General features: G+C 41.0%; 1 protein-coding gene across 15 annotated transcripts in view; it reads right to left on the bottom strand.

Moving 5' to 3' along the window:
• Positions 1-21,782, bottom strand: part of LOC124611912 (longitudinals lacking protein, isoforms H/M/V-like) — a 453,788-nt gene that overhangs the window by 289,252 nt on the left and 142,754 nt on the right. The window contains exon 8 of one of the 15 annotated variants that reach the window (XM_047140296.1): positions 2,964-2,986. The exons of the other annotated variants lie outside the window; for them this stretch is intronic. Within the exon in view, the coding sequence (XP_046996252.1) occupies positions 2,979-2,986 (8 nt within the window). The 3' untranslated portion in view covers positions 2,964-2,978. Of the gene's footprint in view, positions 1-2,963; positions 2,987-21,782 lie in introns of those variants that run through there. 15 annotated transcript variants of the gene reach the window in all.

The following is a 21,782-nucleotide window of genomic DNA, read 5'->3' as shown; positions in this document are numbered from 1 at the left end:
ACGTTCCATACGCTTGCAATTCACTCATTACCTTGATCTATGGAACACAAAATAAATAAAACATGGAAAGTCCAGTATGCAATAGCAATGATATGTATAGGATATAATGCTACTCACCACATAGAGGAGGTGTTCAGCTGCTGACAGACACAATGAAAAACATTGCTACACTTTAGCTATCAGACAAAAAAGTCCTCCTCCTTCAGAGGCTGAAAACACACACACACACACACACACACACACACACACACACACACAGCTACTATCTATGGCCCCTCGTGCCTGACTGCAGACTATTCCTATGTCTGACATGAACAGCAGTTCATGGTGGGTGGTGAGCATGAGATGAGAACGAGGTAGGATAGCAAAGTGAGGTGGGGAGGAGGAAGGGATAGCAGGGTGAGGTGGAGGAAAATGAAGTGTTATTGTGGGGGTGAGCAGAGACATGGTAGGGATGGGATAGGGCTGCTAGGTGCAGTGTCAGCAAACTTCGGTGGGGGAGGGAAAATGGGAGAGGGAAAGGGAGAGACATAGACAAGACCAACAGGTGCACTGGTGCAATAGAAGGTGTGAGTACTGCTAGAGCAGGAGCACGAAAGTGGATGAAAGACAGGTACTAGTGAAGGTTGATGCCAGGGGGGATTACGAGAACGAAGGATATGTTGTAGGGAGAGTCCCCACCTGTGTAATTCAGAAAAGCTGGTATGGTAGGAAGGCTTCAGATGGTACAGCTCTGTTGCAGTCACTGAAGTGAAGCACGTCATGTTGAGCAGGTTGTTCAGCAACTGGGTGGTCCAGCTAAATCTCAGCCACAGTTTGGCAGTTGCCAATCATATGGACAGACAGCTTGTTACTTGTCATGCCCATTTGGCAAGCAGCTTCGTTGGTAGATCACCTCGCCTGTTTTCACAGGTAGCCCTGCCTCTGATGGGACAGGACATGCCTGTCACCACACTGGAGTCGATGGTGGTGGGAAGATGTATGGGACAGGTCTTCCATCGAGGTCTAGTGCAGGAATATGAGCCTTGAACAAGGGGTTTGGAGAAGGGCTGGACAAGAAATTGTGTATGTTTGGTGGGTGGTGGAACACCACTGTGGGAAAGGTGGGAGGGATAGTCGGTAGGATATTCCTCACTACAGTGTACAATGAGAGGTAGTTAAAACACAGGCAGAGAATGTGTGTCGAATAAAGTCCTGGGTGTTACTGAATTACAAGAGGAGTGTTCCTTTGTGGCCAGACTGTGGGCATGTGGGAGGTGGTTGTTGACTGGAGAGGTGGAACAAGAGAGACCTGTTTTTGGGCAAAATTAGGAGGGTAATTTCTGTCTGTGACGGACTCAGACTGACTTTTGGCATGTCTGGAGAGGGCCTGCTCATCACCACAGATGTGATGACCATAGGTGGTTAGTCTGTATGGAAGGGTGGTCTTGATATGTAGTGGGTAGCAGCTGTTGAAGAGGAGGTACTGTTGATGCTTGAGAGGTTTGATGTGGACAAAGGTGCTGATGTAACCATGCTTGAGGTGGAGGTCAACATCAAGGAAAATGGGTCCTTACATACTCTTGCCCTCAATCTCTGCTAGCCCCTGATCTACGTTTGCCTTGATACATGACTCCATACCAACTCAATTCACCAAAGCAAAAGGTGTACTGCACCTTCTTCCTTTCACAATATATTTCCAATCCATGTTCCATGTCACATTCAAGTGCTAATTTCTATCTTGAACCCAGTTCTTTTTGAAAATTTTTAGTACAGATGCATTTTTTAGACTTCATTGTGAATGCTTCAGGAGTTAGGTAGTTGCATCTCTCTGTACTTTACATTTGTACAGCTTGTGATCTGGTCTTATAAAATTCATTTGTAAAGTCGTCTTCATTAACAAATCTCACAATTTGGCATTCATTAAGAACTCCCAATGTACATAGCGCGCGCGCGCGCGCGCACACACACACACACACACACACACACACACACACACACACACACACACTCTACCATCACTGCTTCCACTATGTAGTGTGCACAATGACCTCTTCAAGACAAACTCACAAGTCTCAATCCTATAACAACAGTCGAATAAAGTGCATCTAAAAATGATACAGAACCAAATAAAACGCCATTGTACACATCCCAGCTGGCTCTAGACAGAGGGTAATACTCAGTTTGGCGGATTCCACAGCAGAATAATGGTCGTGTTGAGAAAAAAAGGACATTACAGACAGAGCAAAAAAATGAGTAGATTAAAGACAAAGCAACTAAGGATATGTAAAATTTTCACCCAAATGTCACGACAACTGGATCATGTTTTCTGAAACTATTGCTGTTACTGTGATTTTTTTTTTTTTTTTTTTTTTTTTCAATTTATGGAAACGATTAATACTTGTACTGGTACTTAGTTACTACATTTTTTAACAACAGACCACGAGTTCATATAAACAGGGACGAGAACGGGAACTGTCTGTGCACTGTTAGAGGTGCTACTCAGGTACTCATTGAAGGGATTCAGGGAAATTTAAAACACTACAGTGGATGGATAGTGTCTGAAACTACAGTGCTTCCAATTAAGTGTTTGATGTTTTGTTGTTGCACTATTGTATGTATCTACATGAAATACACAAAACATCCAGATTCACTGACAGTGTTCATATAAATCAGATTTTTGTAAAGTGAACCAATGCTGTTGATTGAGAGAGTGTGTAAATGTATTATCTAGTACAAGCTATACTTCAAGAGAAAATTTCACTGCAAGATATGACTACAAAAAGGATTACTAACTAAAATTTAATTAGAAACTAGAATTAAATTCTAGCAGTGCACATGCTCCAAGAATGACCTTCCTTAGACACTTGCCAGGGAGCTTTACTCCTCAACCCACTCTTTCCGAGTTTATGCATTTATCAGTCTCATTTTAATTCTCAATATTTATACTACTGGTAGATATGTGTTCCTCTTCTGTCTCAATATAATGAAAGGTTGCACTAGTTCCCTGAAAGAGAATGGACCTTACCTAAATGTCACTGGTGAAGCACTTTACTTTCTGGATGTTCCAGAATTTTAAAGTTAAATTCATATACCACCAAAAAACAGCATCACAAGTTATTTATTAACCAATAAAAGCAGAATAAACAAGTTCATAAACCATGATAATATCTTTAACAAAAGGTGGATTTCTTTTTTATGTATTTTATACACAGAACTGCAACTGTTCTTCCAGTTATGAGCGACATTTTTATCACCACTGAACAAGTCTGCTTCAAGCTGAACACTAACAAAATTGCCTGTGAACCTACAGGTACTGACAAATAAATATTATTTACTGGTGAGTTTTATTATTTTTGTATACTATCATGTGAAGAATATCTCCTTTTTTTTTCTGGTCTTATCCCACGACAGTGCTTGTGCCTAGTGTTACCCTTGTGAAAATGTGAGAACATTTTCAATATATGTTTGTGAATCGTGTAGTAGAGGCAGGACATGGGTACCAACACAGTATTCACTTAGGGCAATTGGGGAAACCGCCTAAAAAGCACATCCAGGGTGACTGTTCACCTGACCTCATCATTAATCTGTCAAGTGGAGTCAATCTGGGGACAGCACACTTCCTTGAATCCCAGAATTGTTATGCTTACACCTGTACCTATCAGGGCTGGTCTATCATGTGAAGAATTTAATAAATTAAATTAAAATTGAAAGTTTTCTGCAGAACCAAAATACTTTTCACAATATCGGTGTCACCAGACTTCATGTGGAAGATAAAGGTACTACTATATTATTTAGACAATTAAATCAAACAAGGTTTTTCCCCACCCAAACAGTGACATTTTCACTTTGTTCCTTCTCTAAGTGAGTATCTATCAGCAAATGGCTGTCCTTTATTGAAATACATTATAAAACTATATAATCTATAATCACATAAATTACATGTGCTGCAGCTGGGATAAATCTATGATTAAAGGTACATAACACAGCCTTTGACATGTTCCAAGTAGTCACCAGAAAAAAATTAACTTGTATCTGGTGATGTTACTAAACTTATGCTCTGAGAACATACATTTCATCACTGATAAATCTCTTCTGTGTATGAATATGTGTGCATCATGTCACTCTCCCCCCTCCATCCATCCACACACACACACACAGCACGTGAGTGCATTTGATTCAATGTGAAGTAATCAAAGTAATAATAAATTCACATCTTACGAATTTGGTATACATTCGGTCTGAAGAATATATGCTGATTTATTTATTTATTTATATACTTGTTCCATAGATCTGAACATGTGAGCAAGTCACTCAGATGTGGAACATGTCAATGTACATAATAAAATACATAGAATAAAGACATTGTTACCGTATTAATAACAGTGCACAAAAGTCACTTATTAGCTTAAAAACTAGTCAACATAAATGTGAAGATAGCAGTTTCATATTTAGGGCATTATTGCATCTATTTTAACCTTGAACAGTAATCAAAACTCCCCACTTTGGGTTTAAAAGTGACCCAAAAATGGAAATGAGAAAAACAGGAATTTTTACATTAGGGCATTATTACATTAGTTTAACAGTAAACAGTGTCAAAAAATTTAAAAACATCTTTCCAATCTGGGTTTTACTTATTTCTCTGAAAGAATTCCTCTAGTGAATAAAGTGAGGTCTCAAGTAAATAATTTCTCAAGCTACATTTAAATACTGATGTACTACTCCTTATACTTTTGATGCTGTTGGGTAGGGAATTGAAAATTTTCGTTCCAGAGTACTTTACCCCTTTCTGAATAAGTGTCAAGTTCTTTAACTCACAATGGAAATCCTCTTTTCTTCTGGTGTTATGTTCATGATGTAGGCAATTCGTTTCATACAGAGTGGGGTTATTTATTATGAAGCACATCAGTGAATATATGTACTGAGATGTTGCTGCCAGTATTTCAAGTCGTTTAAAAAGATTTCGACATGAGGTTCGTGGGGGTACACCACAAATGATTCTTATTGCTCTTTTTTGTGCTGTGAGGATTTTCTTTGCGGCAGGTGTATTGCCCCAGAAGATGATGCCATAACACATGACTGAATGAAAATAGCCAAAGTAAGCTGACTTTGAGATGGTAATGTCATTGAAGCGTGACAAAATTCGTAAAGCAAATGTTGCCAACGTCAGCCGTTTTAGTGTTTGTAGATCATGATGTTCCCAGTTCAGCCTACTGTCCATGTATACACCTAGGAATTTTGATAAGTACACTTGCTTTATCATCTGATCATTCTGTGTGATAACTATTTCTTTTGGGTTTTTGTGGGTTGTCTGGAACTGGATAAAATTGGTTTTTTTCAGGTTTATTGAAAGGGAGTTAATACTAAACCAACCCAGAACTTCTTTAAGGATATCATTGACCTTGGATTCTAAGTCAGTAGCTGACACATTATCCACCACAATGCTCGTATCACCAGCGAACATTGTAAATTTACACTTCTTATTGATGGATAAAGGCAGGTCATTAACATATATGAGGAACAGCAAGGGCCCAAGCACTGATCCCTGTGGCACTCCATGCTGCACAATTCCCCATTCAGAGTCCACTGTATATTGTGATACACTATCTGAAACATCTAGAATAATCTTCTGCTTCCTATTTTCGAGGTACAATTTTAATCAGTTCCCTACAGGTCCTGTAATTCCAAATTGACAGGCCTTCTTGAAGAGTATCTGGTGATCTACACAGTCGAACGCCTTTGATAGGTCGCATAAGACACCAATTGGCAGCCTCTTGCTGTTTATAGACTCTAGAACATCATTTGTGAATGAGAAAATTGCGTTATCTATTGAAACTCCCTTTTGAAAACCAAACTGCTGACTGTTAATGATGTTCAGGTCACCAAGGTGTGCCACAATCCTGTTGCACAGAGCTTTTTCTAGGACTTTTGAAAATGTTGTTCATAGAGAGATAGGGCGATAGTTTGACACATTTGTAGCATCCCCTGCTTTGTACAGGGGCCTGACAACAGAGTATTTCATTCTATCTGGAAACACTCCTTGTTGCATGGATGTGTTGCAGATGTGAGACAAAACTTCGGTCACTTCACTACAGCAAGCCTTCAACAGCTTGCTTGAAATATCGTCGATACCAGCAGAATGTTTATTTTTCAAAGACTGTATGATTTTTTTGATTTCATTGGCAGTAATGGGAAGCACACTTATTTGACTGAAAGGTTCTGGAAAATTATTTTTCATTATACGGGCAGCTTTATCTACAGAACCATGGCAACCTATCTGTGTTGGGACAGTTAAAAAATGTTGGTTAAAGATTTCAGCAATTTCCTCACTATTAGTTATCTCTGAGTTGTCAACAGTTAAAACAATATTTTTGTCTTTGGTGTAGTTTACAGTCCCTGTTTCTCTCTTTATCACATTCCAGATTGTTTTAATTTTATTTTCAGAATTAGTAATTTCAGAGTTTTTAATTACTTTGGCAAGAATTTTACAGTAGAGTTTATTATTTTTTAGCTGAGCAGGGTTGTTAGAAGTCTTTGATGCTATGTAGAGTTGTCTTTTTCTCTGACAGGAAGTTATGATGCCCTTAGTGAGCCATGGTTTTTTCGCAGCCCTTGCAGGTTGGACTCTGTATGACTTTTTTGGAAATACACTTTCAAAGATACCTGCTATCTCATTTGTGAATAAATTGTACTTTGAATTAGCAGTTTCTGCTAGATAAACAGATGTCCAGTCAGTATGCTGGAGACATGATCTGAACGTTTGAATAGCTTCCTCACTTATTTTCCTTACTGTTTTCCATCTAAGTGAGGTGTCACTCAGAGGAATTCACAAGCTGTTGAAAGTAACTCGTTGTCCGTCATGGTCAGACAGATCATTTATAACCATTTCAATATTAATATGGTTGACTTTACTCTGATCAACAAAAACGTTATCAATGAGAGTACTGGAAGAGGTTGTGGTTCTGGTGGGCGAGCTAACCACGGGAACAAGGTTGTACGTGCACATGAGATTTTCAAACTCCACCTTGCAGGGAGAATTAACCAAGAAATCTATGTTAAAATCCCCAACAACTACCATGCCCCTATTTTTTCTACTTAAGTACAACAAAAGAGTATCTAATTGTTTAACAAACACTTTAAAATTTCCAGATGGTGCCCTGTAAACTGCCATAACTGTTAATCTGGAGACAGTGTCTGGCACCTCTATAGCACATACTTCAAAATGTAGCTCAAAGCAGAATCTTTGTACATCTATTGCCGTGAACAAGACATTGTTTTTTACATATACAGCTACTCCTCCTTTGTCCATATAGTTCCTGCAATAAGACGTTGCCAAAACATAGTTGGGAATAGGGACCACTTCAATACCAGCAGTGATGTGGTGTTCTGTTAGACACAGAATGTGGGCACTGTTTATACCTTTTGTGTCTTCTATATTTGCTGTGAACTGATCCAGCTTGCAGTATAGGCCTCTTATGTTCTGATGAAACACTGTTAACTTTTGTTTGTCTTTAATTGTATTGCTGTTTGAGTGAACTTTCGTTTGTGTATTAATTACTTGTTGCAGATTTTTGTTATTACTGGACCAAATCCTGCTAGAGTTGGCCCAGCTCACTAGTTTCCCTCGTTAGTTAGGGCTATGACTGGTCTGCTTTCATGATCGTTATTGTTTAGGCCTATTATTTCATGAAAAGCTTTTCCAATGTCTGCTGCTAGTTTATTTTTGCCAAACTGATTTAGATGTAGTCCATGCTTTGTGAAGCAGTGTCTCTCATACCTGTCTGTATCCAGTAGTGTCACATTCGTAAACTTAGTGCAAAAGTGTTTCAGTTTACTATTCGTTAGGCGAATTTCTCTGTTCACACAAGACCAGTCTGCCAGGACATATCTCATGGGCACAGTCGTTAGTATTATGTTTGTATGCTGTAATAACTGCAGCAATACGAGTAGCTTTTTAATGAAAGTGCTGGCCTCGTTGCAATAAACATCGTTTGCTCCTTCGATTATCGCAACACAGTCTTTAGCTACTGAAACTCTTCAGTGTGCGTGACTGCATGGGTGGGTGCATGGGAAGCTGCATGCGCGGCCGTATGTTTGATGCAAATGCATGTACATACTCATTTCACATTTTCACACCATTATTTTATTTTCACCATCAAAGTGGAGTTGTTTTCTACTTAATAATTACCTAATTTCCACTGTCATTGACAACTGCACTCTACTTTTGTCTTGTTTATGAGATCTACTTTACGAAATGTGTGATTACTCTTCCCCGTAAGAAACTACTGCATTAAATCAGTAAATTTTTTTATCACATTTTGGGTCTGTTTTGTGCATCCAACAGTTTGATAAAAGTATTAAAACTGAAGAAGAAGAAAAAATAACATCTGCAGTGGTGTTTTGCATAATCAGAAGACTTCTCGAAGGCTTCATGCAACTATTTTCACTAAAAGCATTGCTCAAATAAATGCCAAAAAGGAATAACTAACAGTCTACAAATTTCTGTTACTTAATCTTTTTTAATCTAAGGGATTCCAAACTCAGAGTTATCCAAAGAAATTCCAAAAGCTCAAAGACAGTAAGATACTACATAAACACTAGTATAGTAGGTAATGCTACAAATGGATGAATGTAATCACCACTGCATGTAAAGTAAAATACTCAATTTCTAGAAGCAATAAAGTAATTTAAAACAAGCTAGATATAGACAGTTTCTTTATGGTCTGCAGCATTAATTATCTTACTTCAACTTTCTTTTCACAAAGTTATTAACAAAAGTCAGGGCTGTATGTCAGCAAGTTGCAATTACCAAAAGAACAAGAACTACTGCTTCAGAAAATGTAAATTAAACCATCTCAGTTTGTACTACAGTGGTGTACACTTACCTTTACATGTTATGGGACTTTCAAATAAGTAAATAAAGGTGTTGTGCCAAATCAGTATTGTGCCTGCTAATGTGTAGCAGGACAGTAAGGACACATGTAATAGTGTATGAGATTACTTAATTTGCTTACAACTGATACTGAGTAGTCAGATATATGTATTGTATTTAACAATAACTTTCTGAATACAGCAGGTGAGTTAAACAAAAACTTAGTTTCACAGGCAATCATACAATTCTCTCGGAAAATGGCTTTCCATGATTGCTATTTGAAAAACACCTCTGTGGTACCAACACAGGATGAAACTGAGTCAATAATTAAATCGCTGAAGACTAAGGTCTGTAACAGATATGATGGGGTTTGTAGCAGGATACTAAAGCATTGTGCTGCATATGTTAGCTGAGTCTTAGTCACATGTGTAATTCTACTTGTAGGAATGGTTAGTTTCTTAAATGATTAAAACACTCAACAGCGAAACTGCTTTCTAAAAAGATGAGAATGGGATAATGTTCACAGTTTTTGACTTATTAATGCCATTGGTGCTTGTAAAAGCTATTGAAAAGGGTGTATACATAAGGGTAACTGATCATTTCTGTTCAAATAATTTGATGTGAAGCATACAGTTTGGTTTTTGAGGTGTTATAATGACTGAAAATGATATATTCTACTTTCTTGGTGAGGCACTGGATAGATTAAACAAAAAAATGTGAACATAGTCATCTTCCTTGTTTCAACTAGGGCATTTGATTGTGTTGGTCACAAAACATTACTGCAGAAATTGGGCCATTTTGGAATAAAAGTAGCAGCATACGATTGGTTCTCTTATACATTAAGAGCAGACAGCAAGAGGTCGTTCTCAGCAGTAATGAGAGCACTCAGATGTGGTACCTGATTGGGGCGAAGTTATGTGGGGGATGCCTCAGGAATCAGTGCTGGGATCATAATATACAGTCATTGAATATTAATAAAACTGACAAACTGCAGGACATTTTCCTGGCTAGAAATGGAGGAAAAGAGATCCTATGAATATATGTCCAAAAATACATCAATGCCATGGTAAATGGCACAGATGAATGACAGTTCCTCTGACCAGATGCCTTGTTTTCTTTGTGCATTGCAGGCCGTGTCATTAATGAAGTGTGCTGTAAGCAGCAGAATGGTCCGATATTCATGTTGGGAACAAGCAGAGATGGTGTTTGTGTATGAACAAACAGATTGAAAAAGTCGAGAGGCAGCACGGCTATAGCAAAACAAGTACCCTCACAGAGACAAACCACAATACACAATGTTCCGAACCCTTTTTGGGCATTTGTGTGATCATGGGACCTTTCTGACAGACAAACGTGCAGGGTGGCAGCAGACTGTATGTACATAAGTTTTGGGGGGCCTAATTCTGCAGGATATCGAGAGAAAGCCTAGTAAAGGCTCCAAGCAAGTGGCCCGCCAGCATGGTGTAGGCCAAAGTACGATTATGTGTATCCTGTGTGACAACCACTACTATCCCTATCATCTGCAACATGTTGAACATCTATTGTGATGTGGATGTGATGCAGCTCTGTACGATGTTCTGGGACGATTTGTAGTCATTCCACGCACACCATCCATTTCTGGACATGTGTTTGCAGACCTTTTTTTCCCAGTCACGAATCCATCCCTGCAGTTTGTCAGTGTTTTTAATGTTCACCTTGATGGTTGCGTGCAACATTAAAACTGAAATTCTGATTGCACAGAATGGGCTTATTGTTAGTGATTCTAAACAATTAAAATAGTTAGCTGTTCTAATAAGGTGTTTCAGAAACTATCAAGGAAAATTCTCATTCAGGATCTTGATCAAAAATGATCTTGATCAAAAACTGAATGCTGCTGTATTTACCTAAATTCAATTTGTATGTTGTTACACCAGTTGTTCATGTGCAAATTTACGCACTGTGCAACAGTGTATCTTGTCTATACAAACTAAGCTGCAGACAGGGTATTAAAACTTAATAATGCAATTCTTTGTATCAGATTTCCAGTTCTTTTCTCTTTCCCTTTTAATTTAATTTAATTTATATATTCTTTTGCACACTGTTCATGCACAAATCAACAATCTAGAACTAGTGTATCTTGTGATCTCAAACAGGACATTCCTGTACATGGAATTGCATTAATCATGGTATCTATTTTGTCATCAGTAACGATTAGTTCGCTTAGTAATTACAACAAAAACATATAGCACTGCTACTGAAAATTTATGTATTACAGATGCGTTTCTTTTTCTATGCAGTTCTGACAGAGCCATTTTATTGTAGTTACTGTTAAAAAGCTTTCATTGTTTTAGTTCACAAATAACAACACCTTCCAAACGTTTCACACTCATTATGGCCATAGAAGCATGGTATTTTCCGAATGTACTTCCGACCAAAAAACCATTCTGGAAGCTGGAGTCAGAGGTTTTTGTTATATCTTCATTTGAGTTTTTGTGTTGATATTTCCATAGAAATTTTCGTCCCAACACACTTGTCTTTATTTCTAACTGAGAAGTCAAATACCAATTTTCATAGATTTAGATTTAAAAAATTTTAATGTAACAAAAACTATTAAGAAAAGGATAGTTGCTACTGACCATATAGTGGAGTTGCTGACAAGGGAACCTCCCCATTGCACCCCCCTCAGATTTAGTTATAAGTTGGCACAGTGGATAGGCCTTGAAAAACTGAACACACATCAATCGAGAAAACAGGAAGAAGTTGTGTGGAACTATGAAAAAATAAACAAAATATACAAACTGAGTAGTCCATGTGCAAGATAGGCAACATCAAGGCCAATACACGGTCAGGAGTGCCATGGTCCCGTGGTTAGCGTGAGCAGCTGCGGAACGAGAGGTCCTTGGTTCAAGTCTTACCTCGAGTGTAAAGTTTACTTTCTTTATTTTCGCAAAGTTATGATCTATCGTTCGTTCATTGACGTCTCTGTTCACCGTATTAAGTTTAGTGTCTGAATTTTGCGACCGCACCGCAAAACTGTGCAATTAGTAGACATAAGGACGTGCCTCTCCAATGGGAACCAAAAACATTTGATCGAAAGGTCATAGGTCAACCGATTCCTCCACAGGAAAACACGTCTGATATATTCTATACGACACTGGTGACGGCATGTGCGTCACATGACAGGAATATGTTGTCAACCCACCTAACTTGTACACTTGGCGAATGGGTAAAAAGATTCTTCTAGTTTGCCCGATTTAGGTTTTCTCGTGGATGTGATAATTACTCCCAAAAAAGTGATGAAAACATAAGAGTTTGTCACATAAACTGCAACAAATGAATGCAACAGTTTCACAGTCGCACAGTTTTCTCCGTGCTCTGTCAAAACATGATTTTAACGTTTTCAAATTTTTCCGTGTGTAGACCGTCAAATTCTGCATATATCCAAGCAAATCTGAGCATGTCCTGGAATTTTGGAGAGCGAAGTTGATTATGTGTGAGTGCTTGAACTTTGATAATTGTCTGAAAATAAAAAAATAAACTTTTCACTCGAGGGAAGACTTGAACCAAGGCCTCTCATTCCGCAGTTGCTCACGCTAACCACGAGACCACAGTGCTCCTCAGCTCATATTATACTTGATGTTGCTTATCTTGCGCATGGACTACTCAGTTTTTTATATTTTGCTTATTTTTTTCATAGTTCCACACAAGTTCTTCCTGTTTTCTCGATTGATGTGTGTTCAGTTTTTCAAGGCCTATCCACTGTGCCAACTTATAACTAAATCTGAGGGGGGTGCAATGTGGAGGTTCCCTTGTGAGTCACAGATAGGCACGACTAAAAGACTGTCAGAAAATGAGCTTTCAGCCAAAGAAGGTGTGGGAACAGCAGGTTCTCGTAGTTTGAGACCAGAATGATTTCAGGAGCTGAGAATGTGTTGTACAGATAACTCCCATCTGTGCAGTTCAGAAAAGCTGGTGATGGAGGGGAGGTTCCAAATGGCCCGGAGTGTGGAGCTACCACTGAAATCAAGCATGTTATGTACAGCTGCATGTTTGGCCACAGGGTGATCAACTTTGCTCTTGGCCACAGTTTGACAGTGGCCACTCATCTTTGTGGGCAGCTGGTTGGTAGCCATACCAATATACAAAGGTGAACAATGATTGCAACAGAGATAGTACATAACAAGGCTGCCTTCACAGGTGGCCATGCCTCTGATAGGATATGACAAGCCTGTTATAGGATTAAAATAGGAAGTGTTGGGTGGATAGCAATATCTTACAGAGGGAGCAGAAGTCATTCTGGGATGCCTATGCCATGGAGATGTGTTTCGTCAGAACCATGTTTGCGAGTGCAAGGACTGGTGGAATCTGTAAAGGTGAAGGTCATTGTTAAAGAAGAGGTGGGGTACAGGGGAAGGAATTTTTATGGTTAGGCCGGGCTTTGGAGGGGGTGGGGAAAGAAGATTCCTCGGTTTAGGCGGCATTCAAGGAACAGGATGAGGGACTACAAAGGAGTGCCCCCTTTGTCACCCAGTACTCCCACAAGACTGGAACAACTGGACCACATCCTTCAATTGGACTCTGATTATCCATCATCATCATGTCCTTAAATCAGGGAAAGTCATCCCAAGATCCATCCCAGGCCTCCTACAGTGGCGTTCTGTTGCCCACCCAACCCTCACAACATCCTATGCCAATCCCAGCTCCTTATCACAAGGATCATATCACTGTGGAAGACCCAGGTGTAAGACCTGACCAATCCACCCACCCAGCACTTCCTACTCTAGTCCTGACATAGGCTTGTCCCATCACAGACTGGCCCACTTGTGAAAGCAGCCATGTTATATACTCACTCATATACAAGCTCTATTGCAATCACTGTTCAGCTTTTTAATTGGTATGACTACCAACCAGGTGTCCACAAGGATGAATCGCCATCCCCAAACTGTGGCCGAGAGCAAAGTGGCCCACCCATTGGTGCAACATGCAGCTGTATATAACATGCTTTATTTCAATGGATGCTTCAAATAAATTCTGGGCTATCTGGATCCTCCCCTCCACTATCAGCTTTGCTGAACTGTGAAGATGGGAGTTATTCTTACAACATGTTCGCAACACCCAAAATCATCCATGTCTCAACCTATAGTAACCCACTGCGACCAAAGCCTCCACACAACTTCTTCTGCCACATCTGTTCTCTCACCACCTTACAATTCACCTCCCTTCACCCACATTGTGTGCTACTCTCTGCTGGCGCACCAACCTGTGTTTTCCCCTTCTCTGCTCCTCTACTTTCCTTTCCCTGCTTTCCCCCTCCTCTCCCTTCCCCACAGCCTCCCAACACTGCACCTGTCAGCCCTGTCCCGCCACATTTAGTCCCTGTATGCTCCACCAGGCTGTGCCTACTCCTCTTCCCCCACCCATACCCTGCCATCCCTCTCCCTTTCCCTGACCCACTGTGGATTGTTGCTCCCATTCGACGCGCTGCTTTGCAGTCTGGGCGAAGTGACCGGAGACAGCAGTCACGGGTGTATGACGTGTGTTTGCTTGTGACAATGTGTGTACATTTTTGTGTCCTGAAGAACACTTTGCCAAGAAGCTTATACATACCAGTCTTTTCATCTTGTCTGTCTGCAAATCAATGTGTCATCTTTAAGGTGAGTAGCAATCTATCCTTTGCATAATACTGTTTACATCTCAACCTGGACTTCCCCTTGTTTGGCTATAAATTTATCCAGGACACTTCAATGAAAGCAATGACAACATTTAAAAAGAAAATAAACAAAATAAAATAAGAATGAACAAAAGGTATAACAACTGGAGACAACATTTTGATGTTCACCCCTCCAAGGTGAAGCTCACTGTATAAATATATATCAAAATTATTAAAAAAGCCATGTTGGTTGGCTCAAGATATTCAAGTGCTAATGTTTACCAAGTCATTTGCATTTTAGCTGTCATGGGAGAGTTTAATTACAGCTATCATCATTTAAAGTACAAAGTTCATAATTTTCACATTTTTGTTATTTTAAGAGTAGCTTTGTGCAGCATGCAATGTCACAGCCATGTAACCTGATCTATTGTTACAGCTGTCTTACTGTAGTCTTCAGTTTGTCTTTGTTAGGGTCAGTACTTCCTTCTATGTTCTTAACAGCAGTTCACAGTGCAAGATCTCTGGATGGTAATCAAATGGGGAGGGTACATAACTGTCCCCTTATGCCTTAGCAACAGACAGAAGGTGCTGCTCATTGCTGAGAATACATCTGACCCAGCATGAAACACCTCATATGTTAGAGTGAGAACCAATTTTCCTAAAAGCACAGTGGGTTTGTTGTTTACTGGGAGATCCAACACTAGGCATATAATGGAGTCCACCAGAAAAACTGCTGGCATAAGGGAAAGGAAGGCCAGAGTGCACTTGTAGGACGGAAGGAGGGGCAAGCTTGTTTGAGATGTGGACCCTCGGCAATAAATTGTTAAGAATACTGGTTGCAGCTAGCTACAAATTGTAACACATGTCAACTCGGATTGAGAGAACATCATTGTTTCCTCAGAAAAATTATAATGGAGTACCAGTACATTTTTCAATAAATAGACAAATGCCTAAATGACAGACATTGTGATAAGAGAGCACACAATAAAAAATAAACTAAAATCAACCAATATCAAAGAAGAATCTGGATATGATAAGATAAATGTATGAGTCTACATGGATTATGTGAAACAACTTTAAAAATAAATAAATGAGAGAGAGAGGGAGAGAGAGAGAGAGAGAGAGAGAGAGAGAGAGAGAGAGAGAGAGAGCATATGTTCCTAGAAGACTCAAGCAACATATTACATCCTCCCACAAATATCACTCAAAATAACAATCGAATAAAATAAGAGAATTTTGAGCTCATACAGAGACTTACTAACAGTCATTCTTCCTGCACACCATTTATGAACAGAACAGAAAGGGGGAAATGTTAGTGATTCCTGAAGTATCCGATGCCACAGATTCTAGAATGGCTTACTGAAGAAAAATACAGGTAAAGTTCTGCTTAACTTTAACACCACAGTGCTTTACTACAGTTGAGTTGAAGTACGCTGATCCCTGACACTGGCAGTGGGCTGGTTACAGCAGCTTCACAGGCCTACCTAAACCAATAACGTAATGGTGAGGGGGGGGGGGATGGGGGGGGGGATGGGGGGGGGGGAGATGCTGAAAGTATAGTGTGGAAGAAGATACACAGACTGAAAGACCTGATGTTAGAGAGACTGTGCCTGCCTTCACAACTCCGAGAAACTGTTGTTGGATGCTCTGCCTCTGAGTGACCAACCCTGCCCTGTCCACTGTCTGCCAAACCTATGTGGCCAAGAAATTGAAGTAGGGCTGTCATGATGATGGACCAGGATATTTTATAAGTTAGGTGGACAGCAGAATATTACTTTGGGATGAATCAGAAGGATTTTGGAGAGGATATTCCTCAATACAGAAAATGATGCAAAGTATTCAAAGTCTTGATGGAATCCTTTCTGCAACTTCTGTGTGGCCTTCTATGTGAGAAGAATCACCACTTACTTGTTATCACCCACATGAATGGCCATTATTAAGTTGTATCCAAGGTCAGTTTAAGCTGCGATTTTTGCTCTATGGTCTCCACACTTCAGTTCGTTACACAGGTCTATGGGTCCTCATCTACGCTATTCTCTAAACAGTCTCCTTCTCTTCTCTCCTGCCCCCCCCCCCCCCCTCACACACACACATACACAGTTCTTTTTTCTTATTTAATTAAATATTACACACCACTACCACTGCTTGCACAAGAGCGAGCTGTCTACAATGTTTTATTACTAAAATTCTCCCGTCACTCTTCCTCCTAGTGCTTTCCCTTCTCCTTCCACATGACACACCACAAATGCTCAGTTCAGTTGATCCGCCATGCAGTGACAATGCAGCTTTGTTTTACTGCCTTTTGGCTTTCATCTCAGAATCTTAGGCTGATTTCAGTTTACACACACACACACACACACACACACACACACACACACACATCACCAGTGTGATTGGCTAGTATAGTCAAAGATTCACCCTGCATTGCTGGTGACAGACTGCAACCTGGGTGGATTTTTGACAACACTAACCACTTTTGCCGGTGAAACATCAGAAAAATCATTAAACAAGTATAATCTAAAGGTGCCGAGACAAACAGGCAATGTGTCAATGCATACATTAAGCTGCCCTGTTCAAGTTCTTATTTTTATGCCTACCTACCTCCGAACTACTCCACTTTATGGAGAGTGGATATGTTTAATCATTTCGTAGTTAGTAACTCCATTTTAATTGTTAAAATCCTTAACCCGAATACTCTTCACCATACAGCATTGTTATAAAAGATAAACATCTATTCCACAGTCAAGCCTCTCTCCAACAATATCAATAACCTCATCTCTGGATTCACATTCCAAATCATCTCACAAACCTACTCCTATTGCTGTCATGGCAACTTCTGCATTTACTAACTATTCAACTTTTAAACGGCCAGTGTCGGTTGGTCACAGTCAGTGTGCTCCCTGCCGCCGTTGGATAAGCAGCTGCAGCAGCAAGTCGTATACTCCTAGCTCACTCATTTGTTACATAGTTTAATTCTTAATTTCTTTGCGTGTTTTTGGTACTTGCATTGTTTAATTCATAAATTTCGGGCGTATTATAGTATTTGAGAGTTGTAGCATCGCGTTTTAGTACCTGAATAGTGTAAATTCGCGTAGTCGTTTGTCTTCTGTTTTTGTTTTGAACGGCCAGTGTCAGTTGGTCACAGTCAGTGTGCTCCCTGCCGCCGTTGGATAAGCAGCTGCAGCAGCAAGTCGTATACTCCTAGCTCACTCATTTGTTACATAGTTTAATTATTAATTTCTTTGCGTGTTTTTGGTACTTGCATTGTTTAATTCATAAATTTCGGACGTATTATAGTATTTGAGAGTTGTAGCATCGCGTTTTAGTACCTGAATAGTGTAAATTCGCGTAGTCTCCTTCTGCCGCCGAGCAGTGTCAGCAGCGCGCAAGTAGCAGCATTACTGCATTTACTAGGCAATCTTGTATTTTAATAACCGTTTAAATTTTGTTGATTTGTTTGCGCTCTCTGTAGATTAGTTCAGACGTTCTTTGCAAAACAGTTTTTAGCATGGATAGGGACTGCAACTGCTGTGTTCGGATGCAGGCTGAGTTGGCATCCCTTTGCTCCCAGCTTCAGGCAGTGTTGGCTTCGGTCACACAGCTTGAGGCTATTGCCAATGGGCATCACTGTGGGGGTCCGGATGGGGGTTTGTCGGGGACGGCCAGCTCGTCCCACGCATCCCCTGATCGGACTACGACTGTGGTTGCCCGGGGTACTGCCCACATTGAGGGTGATCCCTCACCTGTGGTAGAGTGGGAGGTCGTCTCAAGGTGTGGCAGGGGGCGAATGACATTCTGGAGGGCTGAACGGAAGGCCTCTCCAGTTTGTCTGATGAACCAGTTTCAGGCTCTGTCACAGGCTGATACTGACCTTCGGCCGGACATGGCTGCTTGTCCTGTTCCAGAGGTTGCCCCTCAGTCTGCAAGATCCAGGCAGTCGCAGAGGGTGGGCTTACTGGTAGTTGGGAGCTCCAACGTCAGGCGCGTAATGGGGCCCCTTAGGGAAATGGCAGCAAGAGAGGGGAAGAAAACCAATGTGCACTCCGTGTGCATACCGGGGGGAGTCATTCCAGATTTGGAAAGGGTCCTTCCGGATGCCATGAAGGGTACAGGGTGCACCCATCTGCAGGTGGTCGCTCATGTCGGCACCAATGATGTGTGTCGCTATGGATCGGAGGAAATCCTCTCTGGCTTCTGGCGGCTATCTGATTTGGTGAAGACTGCCAGTCTCGCTAGCGGGATGAAAGCAGAGCTCACCATCTGCAGCATCGTCGACAGGACTGACTGCGGACCTTTGGTACAGAGCCGAGTGGAGGGTCTGAATCAGAGGCTGAGACGGTTCTGTGACCGTGTGGGCTGCAGATTCCTCGACTTGCGCCATAGGGTGGTGGGGTTTCGGGTTCCGCTGGATAGGTCAGGAGTCCACTACACGCAACAAGCGGCTACACGGGTAGCAGGGGTTGTGTGGCGTGGGCTGGGCGGTTTTTTAGGTTAGATGGCCTTGGGCAAGTACAGAAAGGGTAGCAGCCTCAAAGGGTGCGGGGCAAAGTCAGGACATGCGGGGAACAAGCAGCAATCGGTATTGTAATTGTCAACTGTCGAAGCTGCGTTGGTAAAGTACCAGAACTTCAAGCGCTGATAGAAAGCACCGAAGCTGAAATCGTTATAGGTACAGAAAGCTGGCTTAAGACAGAGATAAATTCTGCCGAAATTTTTACAAAGGTACAGACGGTGTTTAGAAAGGATAGATTGCATGCAACCGGTGGTGGAGTGTTCGTCGCTGTTAGTAGTAGTTTATCCTGTAGTGAAGTAGAAGTGGATAGTTCCTGTGAATTATTATGGGTGGAGGTTACACTCAACAACCGATCTAGGTTAAAAATTGGCTCCCTTTACCGACCTCCCGACTCAGCAGCATTAGTGGCAGAACAACTGAGAGAAAATTTGGAATACATTTCACATAAATTTTCTCAGCATGTTATAGTCTTAGGTGGAGATTTTTTATTTACCAGATATAGACTGGGACACTCAGATGTTTAGGACGGGTGGCAGGGACAGAGCATCGAGTGACATTATACTGAGTGCACTATCCGAAAATTACCTCGAGCAATTAAATAGAGAACCGACTCGTGGAGATAACATCTTGGACCTACTGATAACAAACAGACCTGAACTTTTTGACTCTGTATGTACAGAACAGGGAATCAGTGATCATAAGGCCGTTGCAGCATCCCTGAATATGGAAGTTAATAGGAATATAAAAAAAGGGAGGAAGGTTTATCTGTTTAGCAAGAGTAATAGAAGGCAGATTTCAGACTACATAACAGATCAAAACGAAAATTTCTGTTCCGACACTGACAATGTTGAGTGTTTATGGAAAAAGTTCAAGGCAATCGTAAAATGCGTTTTAGACAGGTACGTGCCGAGTAAAACTTTGAGGGACGGGAAAAACCCACCGTGGTACAACAACAAAGTTAGAAAACTACTGCGAAAGCAAAGAGAGCTCCACTCCAAGTTTAAACGCAACCAAAACCTCTCAGACAAACAGAAGCTAAATGATGTCAAAGTTAGTGTAAGGAGGGCTATGCGTGAAGCGTTCAGTGAATTCGAAAGTAAAATTCTATGTACCGACTTGACAGAAAATCCTAGGAAGTTCTGGTCTTACGTTAAATCAGTAAGTGGCTCGAAACAGCATATCCAGACACTATGGGATGATGATGGCATTGAAACAGAGGATGACACGCGTAAAGCTGAAATACTAAACACCTTTTTCCAAAGCTGTTTCACAGAGGAAGACCGCACTGCAGTTCCTTCTCTAAATCCTCGCACAAACGAAAAAATGGCTGACATCGAAATAAGTGTCCAAGGAATAGAAAAGCAACTGGAATCACTCAACAGAGGAAAGTCCACTGGACCTGATGGGATACCAATTCGATTCTACACAGAGTACGCGAAAGAACTTGCCCCCCTTCTAACAGCCATGTACCGCAAGTCTCTAGAGGAACGGAGGGTTCCAAATCATTGGAAAAGAGCACAGGTAGTCCCAGTCTTCAAGAAGGGTCGTCGAGCAGATGCGCAAAACTATAGACCTATATCTCTGACGTCGATCTGTTGTAGAATTTTAGAACATGTTTTTTGCTCGAGTATCATGTCGTTTTTGGAAACCCAGAATCTACTATGTAGGAATCAACATGGATTCCGGAAACAGCGATCGTGTGAGACCCAACTCGCTTTATTTGTTCATGAGACCCAGAAAATATTAGATACAGGCACCCAGGTAGATGCTATTTTTCTTGACTTCCGGAAGGCGTTCGATACAGTTCCGCACTGTCGCCTGATAAACAAAGTAAGAGCCTACGGAATATCAGACCAGCTGTGTGGCTGGATTGAAGAGTTTTTAGCAAACAGAACACAGCATGTTGTTATCAATGGAGAGACATCTACAGACGTTAAAGTAACCTCTGGCGTGCCACAGGGGAGTGTTATGGGACCATTGCTTTTCACAATATATATAAATGACCTAGTAGATAGCGTCGGAAGTTCCATGCGGTTTTTCGCGGATGATGCTGTAGTATACAGAGAAGTTGCAGCATTAGAAAATTGTAGCGAAATGCAGGAAGATCTGCAGCGGATAGGCACTTGGTGCAGGGAGTGGCAACTGACCCTTAACATAGACAAATGTAATGTATTGCGAATACATAGAAAGAAGGATCCTTTATTGTATGATTATATGATAGCGGAACAAACACTGGTAGCAGTTACTTCTGTAAAATATCTGGGAGTATGCGTGCAGAACGATTTGAAGTGGAATGATCATATAAAATTAATTGTTGGTAAGGCGGGTACCAGGATGAGATTAATTGGGAGAGTGCTTAGAAAATGTAGTCCATCAACAAAGGAGGTGGCTTACAAAACACTCGTTCGACCTATACTTGAGTATTGCTCATCAGTGTGGGATCCGTACCAGATCGGTCTGACGGAGGAGATAGAGAAGATCCAAAGAAGAGCGGCGCGTTTCGTCACAGGGTTATTTGGTAACCGTGATAGCGTTACGGAGATGTTTAATAAACTCAAGTGGCAGACTCTGCAAGAGAGGCGCTCTGCATCGCGGTGTAGCTTGCTGTCCAGGTTTCGAGAAGGTGCGTTTCTGGATGAGGTATCGAATATATTGCTTCCCCCTACTTATACCCCCCCGAGGAGATCACGAATGTAAAATTAGAGAGATTAGAGCGCGCACGGAGGCTTTCAGACAGTCGTTCTTCCCCCGAACCATACGCGACTGGAGCAGGAAAGGGAGGTAATGAC

This window comes from Schistocerca americana, chromosome 1 (assembly GCF_021461395.2).
Source record: "Schistocerca americana isolate TAMUIC-IGC-003095 chromosome 1, iqSchAmer2.1, whole genome shotgun sequence".
Lineage (NCBI taxonomy): Eukaryota > Metazoa > Arthropoda > Insecta > Orthoptera > Acrididae > Schistocerca > Schistocerca americana.
This window is presented reverse-complemented; position numbering and strand designations above follow the sequence as displayed.